This window comes from Mesocricetus auratus, unplaced genomic scaffold, assembly GCF_017639785.1.
Source record: "Mesocricetus auratus isolate SY011 unplaced genomic scaffold, BCM_Maur_2.0 Super-Scaffold_100014, whole genome shotgun sequence".
Taxonomy (NCBI): Eukaryota; Metazoa; Chordata; class Mammalia; order Rodentia; family Cricetidae; genus Mesocricetus; species Mesocricetus auratus.
In genome coordinates, this window is record NW_024429197.1 from 24563231 (window position 1) to 24576900 (window position 13670).

General features: G+C 46.9%; 1 protein-coding gene and 2 non-coding genes across 3 annotated transcripts; 1 reads left to right on the plus strand and 2 right to left on the minus strand.

Moving 5' to 3' along the window:
* On the minus strand, nt 1-116 carry LOC121144215. The gene has a single exon (XR_005881534.1). It is a non-coding gene; the product is annotated as a U5 spliceosomal RNA (small nuclear RNA).
* A 3088-nt stretch (nt 117-3204) lies between these two features.
* LOC121144217 lies at nt 3205-3320 on the minus strand. Its single transcript, XR_005881536.1, has one exon. It is a non-coding gene; the product is annotated as a U5 spliceosomal RNA (small nuclear RNA).
* A 7365-nt stretch (nt 3321-10685) lies between these two features.
* LOC121143979 (armadillo-like helical domain containing protein 1) lies at nt 10686-13204 on the plus strand. Its single transcript, XM_040756862.1, has 5 exons — nt 10686-11086; nt 12114-12243; nt 12343-12420; nt 12737-12818; nt 12894-13204. The coding sequence occupies exons 1-5, from the start codon at nt 10977-10979 to the stop codon at nt 13016-13018; spliced, it is 525 nt and encodes a 174-aa protein (XP_040612796.1). The 5' UTR covers nt 10686-10976; the 3' UTR covers nt 13019-13204.
* Nucleotides 13205-13670: the final 466 nt, after the last annotated feature.

The following is a 13670-nucleotide window of genomic DNA, read 5'->3' on the forward strand; positions in this document are numbered from 1 at the left end:
AGTCCTACATAAGTAGGACCTAGAAAAATTGAGTTAAAACTCAGACTTGTTCCTCTCCACGGAAATCTTTAGTAAAAGGCGAAAGATTTATACGATCTGAAGAGAAACCAGAGTATGACCTGTGTGCATCCGCCCACCGTTCTCGGCCGCATGTAACTCCTACATAACCGATGGGACCTAGCTGCACAAATCAAGTGGTCACGGAAGTCTGCTTTCAGTTCAAATTCAATCTCGGGATGCCACATCGCTCTCAAGAAAGCAAAAGGAAACAGGAAAAGAGATTATACTTTTAAATGAAAGCGCCAATCTCTGTGCAATGCCTTATGGGTATGTAGAAGACGTTCAGTCACAAGCCAGGGTTCCAAAACGCCTGCCTTTATCCCTGAACTAGTGCTGGGCCACCACCAGGGGCAGCACCAGAGCCGTATTTGCAGGAGTACACACCCCATCCACAATGTGGGACTTTTCAGGGCGGGGTCTCCGAAGCCCCACCCTTAGAGAGGGCGCTATTGGCACTTGACGGCTACTGAGGGAGGGAGAGTTCGCCTGCCCCAGTATGACTCCACACACATGCGCATTTGGGCAGCACTAACTGGACTCAGGAGGTTGTTAATAAGAACTTTTTAAATGTATTTTTTATTTAAATTAGAAACAAGATTGTTGAGGGGCATCTAGGTTGTTTCCAAGTTTTGGATATCAAAAATAATGTTGCTATGAACATACTTTAGCAAATGTCCTTGTGGTGTGAGTGTGCATCCTTTGGGTACATGCCCAAATTTGGTATTGCAGGGTCTTAAGGTAGATTGATTCTAAATTTTCTCTAAAACTGCAAAAATGATTTCCACAGCAGCTGTACAAGTTTGCACTCCCACCAGCAATGGAGGAGTGTTCACATTATTCTACACCCTTTCCAGCATAAGCTGTCATCAGTGTTTTTGATCTGAGCCATTTTGATCGGTATACACATAAATTTTTAAAATAAAAGCAGGCAACTCAGCTGATATGTGTTAGGTCCAGAGGCGCACAAAACTGAGAAAGACTTATCACCAAAGTCTATGAAACCAGAGGCAACTTTATTGCAGAAGAAGAAAAAAAAAAACACTGAGGGGCACAAAATGCATATCTGCTAGCTGAGGCCACAGCCAGAGTTTCAGATTCTGAAACTGTGCAGTGGGAGTGGTTTGGGGCTGCTTTCTGTTTATTTTTTAATGATTAATTTAAATTTTCTTTATATCTATTGGTGTGAAGGTGTAAGATCCCCAGGAACTGGAGTTGCAGACAGTTATGAGCTTCCATGTAGGTGCTGGGAATTGAACCCCGGTCCTCCGGAAAATCAGCCAGTACTCTTAACTACTTAGCCATCCCTCCAACCCCGGGGCTGCTTTTCATAGCAAGAAGTAAGCTATCCATGGACAAAGGAGCTTTTACGACTTTGAGGGTAAGCTAGATATATATTGCATTTGACAATTTTCCCTTACAAGGTTGTGGCTCAATGGTCTTTACAAAAACCACAGCTTTCTTAACATAGCAGGTGTCCCATAGCAGAGGAAGATACAAAACTATGTGAAGCCAAAAGCCATGGAGCAACAACTTCTTAGAAGTTAACCTTGACTGAAGGCAGTTTTCAGCTGTAAGCAGGGAGGGGTTATCACTGAAGTTAACCTCCAGTCGCTGACAAAGCTGCTTAGCTGACAGTTCTCATCTCTCTGAGCTTATAATTTTATATTCCTGTGTCTTCTAGTACACTGGTGTCTTAGTGAGGGTGACTATTGCTGTGAAAAAACACCATAGCCAAAGCAATTGGGGAGGAAAGGGTTTATTTTGCTCACAGTTCCCCATCACAGCTGTCATCAAGGGAGTGAGGGCAGGAGCTCACACAGCGCAGGAGCATGGAGGCAGGAGCTGACACAGGAGCCACCAAGGGGTACTGGCTTGCTCCTCATGGCCTGCTAGGGCAGTTTTCTTATGAAACCCAGAACCACCAGTCCAAGGCAGGCGCCACTCACAATGGGCTTGGCCCTCCCCCATTGATCTTTAATTCAGAAAATGCCTCAAGCTGCTTCTTTTTTTTGTTTTGTTTTGTTTTTCGAGACAGGGTTTCTCTGTGGCTTTGGAGGCTGTCCTGGAACTCACTTTGTAGACCAGGCTGGCCTGGAACTCACAGAGATCCGCCTGCCTCTGCCTCCCGAGTGCTGGGATTAAAGGCGTGCGCTACCAACGCCCGGTTTACACAGTGAGTTCTAAGGCAGGCAGAGCTACACTGAGAAACGCTGTCTCAAAAAAAAAAAAAAAAAAGTCAAGTTGGAAAGAGGAGTTTTGTGGGGATCACAGACCCTGGCCAGAAACCCACCCCTCCATCAGCCTGGGAGCAGGCAGCTCTGAGACAATATTTACTGAAAACCTGTTTACGGAAAACAATTCAATGCCATAAGCTCCTGATAAGGCCTCCCTCACTGAAACACCATGACTTTGATCTTCCCAATGGCTAGCTACTCCCTGCTGTTCCAGATTCTGGTGCTGGACATTTAACCACCAGCCAGGAGAGTGAGAGGTCTGTGAGAGGGCTGTTGGCAGAAGCTTTTTCTGAAGGGAAGCATTTTTCTTGGGAAGTTCTCCTAAGCCGATTTGGGGAGCATAAAGTTTTCTTAACACAACCGACTGGTCTCTGTGTCATCTATCCGACCACCTCGCCACATTCTCAGATACAGGCTGCGCAGGAGGCGCGGCAGAGTTTATCAAGTTATTTTATAGAATTAAAGAGAGCTAAGACTGCCTGTTTTCTTTGGCGTTTCTATGTAGCCCTGACTGTCCTGAACTCGCGGAAATCTGTGTCCTGCGTGCTCTTGCCATCTTTTCTCTACGAAGTTTGACACACTAAGACCGGTAATAACAAGAGGCCCACACGGAGAAAGAGCACAAAGTATCCTGAGGTGGCGAAGGAGCAGATTTACCAACAACAGTGGGAGAAAAGCCGTGCTTTCATTTCCAGCTCTCTCAAGAAGTGGTGAGGAACAGGCAGGTGGGTCTCTGGATCACACAGCTCTACAACAATCAAAGCCACAGTGAACGCATACTTGGAAGTACACAGAAAAAAGGGAGTTGCAAAACCGTGCAGAAGACTCACAAGGAACTTGCCGTTTAGCAAGTTTCCTCACTGTATACAAGTAGTAGTATCAAAGAACCTCCTTTTGAACAACAGGTAGTAGTCCTACATAAGTAGGACCTCGAAAAATTGAGCTAAGACTCAGACTTGTTCCTCTCCACGGAAATCTTTAGTAAAAGGCGAAAGATTTATACGATCTGAAGAGAAACCAGAGTATGACCCGTATGCATCCGCCCACCGTTCTCGGCCGCATGTAACTCCTACATAACCGATGGGAACTAATTGCACAAAACAAGCGTTCATTGACGTCTGCTTTCGGCTCACATTCAATCTCTGGATGCCGCATCGCTCTCAAGAAAACAAAAGGAAACAGGAAAAGAGCTTATACTTTTAAATGAAAGCGCCGATCTCTGTGCAATGCCTTATGGGTATGCAAAAGACGTTCAGTCACAAGCCAGGGTTCCAAAACGCCTGCCTTTATCCCTGGACTAGTGCTGGGCCACCACCAGGGGGCAGCACGAGAGCCGTATTTGCAGGAGTACACACCCCATCCACAATGTGGGACTTTTCAGGGAGGGGGTCTCCGAAGCCCCACCCTTAGAGAGGGCGCTATTGGCACTTGACGGCTACTGAGGGAGGGAGAGTTCTCCTGCCCCAGTATGACTCCACACACATGCGCATTTGGGCAGCAGTAACTGGACTCAGGAGGTTGTTAATAACTTTTTTTAACATATTGTTAAATTAAATTAGAAACAAGCTTGCTTCATATGCCAGTTCCAGCTCCCCCACCAATACCCTCAGCCCCCACCCAATCCCCACTCTGTTCCCTCCATGGGGGATCTCCAGAGTCCATCATTTGGTTCAGGGCAGGGCCTAGGCCCTCCCCCAAGTGTCCAGGCTGAGAGCATCCCTTATTGTGGAATAGGCACCCAAAGTCCATTCGTATGCCAGGGATAAATATGGATCTACTACCCATAGTAGGCCCCATAGATTGCCTAGGCCTCCTCGCTGACACCCACATTCAGGGGGTCTGGATCGGTCCCATGCTGGCCTCTCAGCCATCAGTCTGGGGTCCAAAAGCTCCCCCTTGTTCAGGTCAGCTGTTTCTCTGGGTTTCACCAGCCCATCGACCCCTCTCTGTCACCGGATTCCAGGAGGTCAGTTCAGTGTTTAGCTGTGGGTGTCTGCCTCTGCTTCCATCAGTCATTGGTTGAAGGTTCTAGGATGGCATATAAGGTAGTCGGCAAACTCATTATCAGGGAGGGGCATTTAATGTAGTCTCTCCACTATTGCTAAGTTTGCCAGTTGGTGTTATCCTTGTAGATCTCTGGAAATCTCACTAGTGTTAGCTCTCTCCTCAAACCTAAAATAACTCCCTCTATTATGGTGTCTCTCATCCTGCTCTCCTCTATTCTTCCCCTGACTCAACCTTCCTGCTCCCCCAAGTCCTCCTCTCCCCTCCTCTTCTCCCCCTCTTTTTACTGGCTCCCTCTCCCTTCTCCGCCATGCTCCCAATCTGCTCAGAGATCTTGCCTCATTCCCCTTCTCTGGGGTACCAGGCATATCTCTCAGGGTCCTTCCTGTTTCCCAGACTCTCTGGCAGTGGATTGTAGGCTGGCACTCCCCTGATTCATGTCTAAAATTCATATATGAGTGAGTATATACCATGTTTGTCTTTTTGTAACTGGGTAACCTCACCCAGGATGGTTTCTTCTAGTGCCGTTCATTTGCCTGCAAATGTCAAGATTCCATTGTTTTTTCCTACTGAGTAGTACTCCATTGTGTAAATGTACCACATTTTCTCTATCCACTCTTCAGTTGAGGGGCATCTAGGTTACTTCCAGGTTCTGGCTATTACAAACAGTGCTGCTGTAAACATAGTGGAACAGACATCCTTGTTGTATGACTATGCATCTTTTGGGTATATGCCTAAGAGTGGAATTGCTGGGTCTTGTAGACTGACTCCCACTTTCCAGAGGAATCTCCATACTGATTTCCACAGTGGCTGTATGAGTTGACACTCCCACCAGCAGTGGAGGAGTGTTCCCCTTTCTCCATATCCTCTCCAGCATAAACTGTCATTGGTGTTTTTGATTTTAGCCATTCTGTCAGGAGTAAGATGATATCTCAGAGTTGTTTTGATTTTGATTTCCCTGATGACTATGGATGTTGAGCACTTTCTTAACTGCCTCTCAGCCATTTTAGACTACTCTGTTGAGAATTCTCTATTTAGTTCTGTACCCTACTTTTCATTTGGATCCTTTGGTGTTTTGGAGACTTGCTTCTTGAGTTCTTTGTATATTTTGGAGATCAGCCCCCTGACAGATGTGGGGTTAGTGAATATCTTTTCCCATTGTGTGGGCTGCCTTTTTGTGTTTAATAAGAACTTTTTTTTTCGAGACAGGGTTTCTCTGTATTGTTTTGGAGGCTGTCCTGGAACTCGCTCTGTAGACCAGGCTGGCCTCGAATTCACAGAGATCCCCCTGCCTCTGTCTCCGGAGTGCTGGGATTAAAGGCGTGAGCTACCAACACCTGGCCTTAATAAGAACTTTTTAACAACAGCAACAGGACAATAAAAGGTGATATGGGAGGAATTGACGTGTAGTAAGTTGGAGAAGGCAATGGTGGATGGATACTGTCTTAGATTTCTATTGCTGTGGCAAAACTCCATGACCAAAAGCAACTGGGGAGGAAAGGGTTTACTTGGCTTACACTTCATTCCGCGTTGCTGTTCATCACTGTGGGAGGTCAGAGCAGGATCCAGGAGGCAGGAAATGATGCAGAGGCCATGGAGGGTGCTGCTTACTGGTTTGCTTCCCATGGCTTGCTCAGTCTGCTTTCTTACAGAACCCAGGAGCAACAGCCCACACATGGCACCACCCACCATGAGCTGTCTCCTCCCCCATTGATCCCTAAATGATTAAATGCCTTACAGCTGGGTAGCATCCAGGCATTTCCTCAACCGAGGCAACTTCTTCTGATGACTCTAACTTGTCAAGTTGACACACAAAACCAGCCAGTACAGATGTGACCCAAACATTGGAGAGCGGGTTGTGGTGGTCCACACCTTTAATCTCTACGCTGGGGGGCAAGGGCAGGTGCATCTCTCTGGCTGGAGCCAACCTCTTGTACAAAGGGAGTTCCAGGCCAGCTAGGGTTACAAAGGGCCTGTCCCGAAATAAACAGAGACCTTGACAATTGTCTTGATCATTCACTTGTCACAAATGTGCTGAGCAGTAGCTGTGCTTGCCCCGGGACACAGGCCTGTGGGCTGAGTGGAGATCACAACCTTGGGACGTGGAGGCCAGGCACTAGCAGGTCCAGAAGAGATAAGGTGGTAACCCTGATGTTTTCCTGGAAGGCACCAGGAAGTCACAGGAAAGCTGTAAAGCAACTCGGGAGAGTGAGGCAGGAGGATTGCCAGGAATTCAACACCATGGTGGTCTATATAGAAAGTCTATGCTAGCCTGGGATACAGAGTGTGATTATCTCCAAAACTAGAAGAAGGAGAGGAGAACCATAGTCAACAGAAGGAAAGAACAACTCTAAGATGGAAAACATGACCAGATTAGGAGACATGACACAGTAGGGTTCAGTTCCCAGAAACCACATGGTGGCTCACAACCCTCCCTACCCTCTGCTGAGTTCCATGGGAGCCAGGCACACACAGACATACATGATGACCATAACGTTTTGGTTGTCCTCCTTTTTATTTATTATTTACATTCCAGTCCCGGTTCCCCAGTAGTCAGTCTGGAGTCAGTGACCTCTCACTACTCAGGTCAGCTGATTCTGTGCATTTCCCCATCATGGTCTTGACTCCTTTGTTCATTATCCCTCTCACTTTCATTGTACTTAGGGAGCTCTTCCCAAGGGTTACTGTGGGTCTCTGCAAGTGCTTCCATCAGTTTCTGGAAGAGGGTTTAAGCTCTCTGGGGTTGTGAATTGAAGGCTGGTTATACTTTACTTTATGTCTGGTATCCATTTCTGAGTGAGTACCTATTGTATTTGTCTTTCTGGATCTGGGTTCCTCAAGATGTCTTTTTTTCCTAGTTCTGTCCATTTACCTGCAAATGTAAAGATGTCATTGTTTCTTACCCCTGAGTAATACTCCTATGTGTGAATATGCCACATTTTAATCATCCATTCTTTGTTGAGGGGTATCTAGGTTGTTTCCAAGTTTTGGATATCAAAAATAATGTTGCTATGAACATACTTTAGCAAATGTCCTTGTGGTGTGAGTGTGCATCCTTTGGGTACATGCCCAAATTTGGTATTGCAGGGTCTTAAGGTAGATTGATTCTAAATTTTCTCTAAAACTGCAAAAATGATTTCCACAGCAGCTGTACAAGTTTGCACTCCCACCAGCAATGGAGGAGTGTTCACCGTATTCTACACCCTGTCCAGCATATGCTGTCATCAGTGCTTTTGATCTGAGCTTTTTTGATCAGTATAAACATAAATTTTTAAAATAAAAGCAGGCAACTCGGCCGGGCAGTGGTGGCGCACGCCTTTAATCCCAGCACTGGGGAGGCAGAGGCAGTCGGATCTCTGTGAGTTCAAGGCCAGGCTGGACCGACAGCCTCCAAAACAATACAGAGAAACCCTGTCTCGAAAAACAAAAACAAAAACAAAAACAAAAAAAAAAAAAGTAGGCAACTCAGTTGATACATGTTAGGTCCAGAGGCCCACAAAACAGAGAAAGACTTATCACCAAAGTCTATGAAACCAGAGGCAACTTTATTGCAGAAGAAGAAAAAAAAAACACTGAGGGGCACAAAATGCATATCTGCTAGCTGAGGCCACAGCCAGAGTTTCAGATTCTGAAACTGTGCAGTGGGGGTAGTTTGGGGCTGCTTTTTATTTATTTTTTAATGATTATTTTAAATTTACTTTATATCTATTGGTGTGAAGGTGTAAGATCTCCAGGAACTGGAGTTGCAGACAGTTATGAGCTTCCATGTAGGTGCTGGGAATTGAACCCCGGTCCTCCAGAAAATCAGCCAGTGGTCTTAACTACTGAGCCATACCTTCAACCCCGGGGCTGCTTTTTATAGCAAGAAGTAAGCTATCCATGGACAAAGGAACTTTTACGATTTTGAGGGTAAGCTAGACATATATTGCATTTGACAATTTTCCCTTACAAGGGTCTTTAGAAAAACCCCAGCTTTCTTGACAAAGCAGGTGTCCCATAGCAGAGGAAGATACAAAACAATGTGAAGCCAAAAGCCATGGAGCAACAACTTCTTAGAAGTTAACCTTGACTGAAGGCAGTTTTCAGCTGTAAGCAGGGAGGGGTTATCACTGAAGTTAACCTCCAGTCGCTGACAAAGCTGCTTAGCTGACAGTTCTCATCTCTCTGAGCTTATAATTTTATATTCCTGTGTCTTCTAGTACACTGGTGTCTTAGTGAGGGTGACTATTGCTGTGAAAAAACACCATAGCCAAAGCAATTGGGGAGGAAAGGGTTTATTTTGCTCACAGTTCCCCATCACAGCCGTCATCAAGGGAGTGAGGGCAGGAGCTCACACAGCGCAGGAGCATGGAGGCAGGAGCTGACACAGGAGCCACCAAGGGGTACTGGCTTGCTCCTCATGGCCTGCTAGGGCAGTTTTCTTATGAAACCCAGAACCACCAGTCCAAGGCAGGCGCCACCCACAATGGGCTGGGCCTTCCCCTATTGATCACTAATTCAGAAAATGCCTCACAGCTGCTTCTTATGGAGGCATTTCCTCAACTAAGGCTACCCTCTCTCTGATGACTCTAGCTTGTGTCAAGTTGACATAAAACTAACCAGTACAACTAAAATGTGATTTAAAAACTAAGATTGTTTTTTCATTTTTGTTTTATTATATGGGTGTCGCCGTGAGTTGAGAGAAAATGGTCCCCAAAATGACTGTCACTATTAGGAGGTGTTGTCTTGTTGGAAGAAGTGTGTCACTATAGAGGTGGGCTCTGAGGTCTCATACATGCTCAAGATACTTCCCAGTGTCTCAGTTCACTTACTATTGCCAGAAAGATATAGGACTCTCGGCTCCAGCACCATGCCCCACCTTGTTAGTAATGCACTAAACCTTCAAAATGCTAAGACTCCTACTAAATGTTTTCCTTTATAAGAGTTTCCATAGCTATGTGCTCTTCACAGTAATTGAAACCGTGACTAAGACAGTAGTTGGTATCAAGGACTGGGGAATTGCTGTGATAATCCAGACGATATTTTTGTTGGAAGGAAGGTACTCCTTGGTACTGTGGATTAGAAAAGCAGCAGAACATTTAAGTACTGATTAATGGGCCGTACTAGTAGGAGCATGGAAGGCAATGGAGCTGAGGATGATTTGAATTGTGGATGTCTGGGTCAGAGGTTTCAGCAAAGAAGATTGATATGTGGTCAGAGATTGTCCTTGTGGTATTCTGGTGAAGAATTTGTATGCTTTTTGACCTTGTCCAAGGAGTTTGCCTGAGGCTAAAATTAAAAGGTTTTGGATTAATTCCACTGGCATTGGCAGAGGAAATCTCAAAGCAGCCTTTTATAGACTCTGGGATGTGGTTACTAATGATGCACATGCCTCTAAAGATTTCTAATGAATAAGAACAATTTGAGAGAAAAGGAGCATCTGGAAGTGGAATGGAGCTAAATTCTGTGGTTAAGGAGATAAACAGACTAAGAAATGGAATAAAGGGCCAGGCTGTGGTGGCTCCTGCCTTTAATCCCAGCACTCGGGAGACAGAAGCCAGTGGTTCTCTGTAAGTTCCAGGGCAGCCTGATCCACAAAGTGAGTTCCAGGGCAGCCAGAGCTGTTACACATGGACCCTGTATCGACCTCTTCCCCCCAAAATGTTTCCTCTATGTGGACCCTTGCCTTCTCATAGCTTGATGTCTGGGTTACAAAAAAGGGGCATCCAATAACATCATGCAAGACATTCCAGTGTGAAGCCGCTGACCTTTTGTGGCCAAGCCTCCGAAATAGTACAGCATCTCCAGGGGTATCGGATGCCCTCTTCTGGCATATGCAAAGAGAGCACACATATGCGTAAACAAACAGATGGAGGAAATAACTGCGCACATTGATTTCTGAGTACAGCACGCGTCCTAAGTTTCTCTGCTATTGTTTCAGACTTAAAACACTAAGTTAAGTCTTTCACAAAACTTGCAAATACTCTAAACCGGCAACGGTAAAAGAAAGAAAATCTACTTTTCGGAAACTAGATGGTGAAAGACACATGATTTCTAATTTTTGACAAAAATGGTCTCACTTGGCTCAAAGTTTGGCTCTTAAGTGAGACCTCCAAAAATTCCGGAAAAGAGATTTTACTTATGATAGTATAAGGATATATTCAGCTGAGACTCCATGTAGTTCTCAAGTGAGCAAAGAATCCTACTTAGCGAATGGTCACTTTTTTCTGAAAACAAAATAAAATACGTCTCACATAAATATTTGAAAATTGTACGACGGTGAAGGACACCAAGTTGGGACAAAGAAACAATCAGTTCTGGATTGAAATTCAGCAATGATCCCTGTGCGGTGCATTGTGGGTATGTAAATAAGACTGAGTCGCCGCCCTCAGGGCTCCGGAAATACCGGAAATACTTCCTTTTTGCCCCTGTAAAGATGTGAGTCGACCACCAGGGGGCAGAGCAAACGACAGATTTTTTCCGAATGTAAATCTACTTACTGATCAGTCTGAATTAACCTTATCGCTTCAGGAGAAGTGTCGTCTATAGTTGTCTGTACTCGAGGCACAGAATTCACGGGTCACGCCAAGCAAAAACAACTTGAGCTGAGTAGACCACGTCCTGGTTCCCGGGTTTCCCGTTGCTCCTACACTGACAGGATGGGTCAGGGCAGAGGCAGATCAGAGGCTGAGGAACCCTATGAGCCATGAGCAGGGTGGCGGGACCCTGCCTCAGCGTGCACAGCTGAGCCTATCTCGGCCTCGCAGACGTGAAGCAGGCCTGCCGGGAGGGGCAGACGTGCAAAGCAGGTGATTACCCGGTTTGCCACAATCACTGAGCTGTACAGCAGCCGCTTGGTTCGTTGCGAACAGAGCGACGATAAGGGGTGCGATGGATGCGACAAAGGAATGCTTGTGACTGTGGCGAATGGGGGCGGGGGTTGGAGAGAGGTTAGGGGCAAGCTATGCCCATCGCTCCCAAGGAGTGCTTGGGGGTGCGTGCCAGGGAAATGCTGGGGGTTGGACAAAGTGGGAATTTCAAAAGATGGAGTTTGGGCACATGGGGCCCGAAGACGATGGCAAGCCTAGCGAGCTGGCCCCAGGCTGGATTTAGGCGGCTATCAGGATGGATGGATGGATGCATGGATGGGTGGATGGGTGGATGGGTGGGTGGGTGGGTGGATGGATGATGGATGGATGGATGGGTGTATGGGTCAGTAGGTAGGTAGGTAGGTAGGTAGGTAGGTAGGTAGGTAGGTAGGAAGATAATTAGATATGGATGTTGGGGGAAAACAGACTCACGGATACAGGACATGGTATAACCAGTTGCAAAGTCCTTTCATTTGCCCAAGGGACCTGGGAACTGCCAAAGAATGCTTCACACTACCTGACCAGGTTCACAAGCCAAGAGAGCACTCGACCTCTCTCTGCTTTTGAGAGATCATCTTTGCAGACAAGAAGCCACATCCTAGGTCCTGTATCCCAATACTATTGGTGAAATGAATTCCCACATAAAGAACAGGCTTCTCAAGGAAGAATTGCAGCAAGTTGTCTTGTTTCTTGTTTTTTGTTGTTTTTGCAGTAATGTCTCCCTATGACAGAGAGTAGGTGAGGCTGTCCTGGAACTCTCTACATAGACAGGCTGGCCTGGACTCACAGAAATCCACCTGCCTCTGCCTCCTTAGTGCTGGGATAAAAGGCATGTGCCACAAAGCCCAGCTCTGCTGGAATTCTACTTTCTCAGCTGGAGAGAGGGAGGCTTCAGACTTGGGGTGAGGGACTCCTTTCCCCTCCCACGTCTCCACAGTTTTCCCTGTCTTCTTATCCTTCCTCAAAGGATCCTGGCACGAGATGACTTCACAGTGGCCGAGGAGCTGCTGCACATGCGTGTGATTCACAGCCTGATGATAGCCATGGGCAACACCGACCACAGCAACAGCCAGAGACTGGCCAGCCTCACACTAGAGGTGCTCGGGCTGGGGTGGGCGTGGGCAGACTGCAGGGCATGGGCAGTCGAGTCAGCAGATACCCACACCGTCTTGCTGCCCTGTTCACTTCTGCTGCAGTTCTTTGTGCAAATGTTCCCATTGGTGGAGGAACATGTCCACAAGTCCATGGGGGAGGAACTCTACCAGCTCTTCCTTGTAAGTATGTCCGTTCCCACCAGCCCCAGCAACGGCCCAGGACAGAAAGGTGACCCTTGTGCACAGAGGGAATCTAGTTTCCTGACTTGGCCACACACACACACACACACTCACACATACTCACACACACACACACACACACACACACACACACACACACTGTCTTCTCGTCCCCTACCACCTGCCCTAGTTGCTAAACTGGGAGCAGGACCTCTCTGCCTCAGCTGCTCTGTGTGCAGTTAACCTTCCTCTCAAGACCCACTCCAGGAGCACAGTGCTCTCGTGTGAGGCAGGCTCCCCCTGCTTCTCTCCTCAGAGCAATGCGGAGATCTTGTATGCAAAAATAGATAGCATTCAGGCAGACATCTTGGCAGCCAATAAAGTCAATGTTACCAAAGGTGAGCAGGGGGTGAGGGGACCCGGAGCCCATGCAGAGCCAGCAATTGTGCTCATGGTGACTTTGCTGCCTGCAGCGTTACACATCTGTGAAGGCGCCACCAACAGCTGCTTCAGCTTTTTCATGGGCCCTGGAGATTTGAATCAGGTGGAATCAGGTGTCACCCACTTTGAGAAGCTTCGTTCGGAATCCAAGGAGTGACAGAGCCCCTGTGGCAAACAGGAAGGCCAAGACTGTGCCTCATGGAAGCCTGACTGCCAGGAGGAAGGCATTGAAGACAGTTAGTGCCTCTTGGTTCTGGGTGGGAACCTGGGACTTAGAAAGCACAGTGGGGAAGAGGGGAAGCTGTTGCTGGGAAGGATCTAATAAAGAGTTGTGATGCCTGGACTGTGTAGTGTGTGGAATGGGGATCCACAGAAGCAGTGTAGTAGGGTTGGGGGGTGCTCCTACAAAAGCAGGTCCCAAAGGAAGGGTCATCAAGACTCTGGAAGAGCTCCAGGGAATCCTGTGGCCTTAATGGAGGCCCTTGACCCTTTAAGACAGTGGTTCTCAACCTTGCTAACCCTGCCACCCTACAGTCCCTTGTGCATTCCCCCCCTACAGCCATAAAGTTATATTCCTTGCTACTTCATAACTGTAGTTTGGTTATGGTTATGAATCATAATGTAAATATCTGTGCTTCCCAGTGGTCTTAGGCAACCCCTGTAAAAGGGCTGTTTGACCCCAAAGGGTCCATGATCCACAGGTTGAGAACCACTGCTCTAAGTAATCTCACAAACACACACACACATACACACACACACACATACACACACACACACACACACACACACACCTGATGTAATGGGAAACC

Excerpts from the sequence above, each read along its gene's own strand:
- LOC121143979 (XM_040756862.1), top strand. The coding sequence starts at position 10,977 with ATGAGCCATGAGCAGGGTGGCGGGACCCTGCCTCAGCGTGCACAGCTG. Across the intron at positions 11,087-12,113 it reads GGGGCAGACGTGCAAAGCAG|GATCCTGGCACGAGATGACT; the intron begins GTGATTACCCGG and ends CCTTCCTCAAAG. Across the intron at positions 12,244-12,342 it reads TGGCCAGCCTCACACTAGAG|TTCTTTGTGCAAATGTTCCC; the intron begins GTGCTCGGGCTG and ends CTTCTGCTGCAG.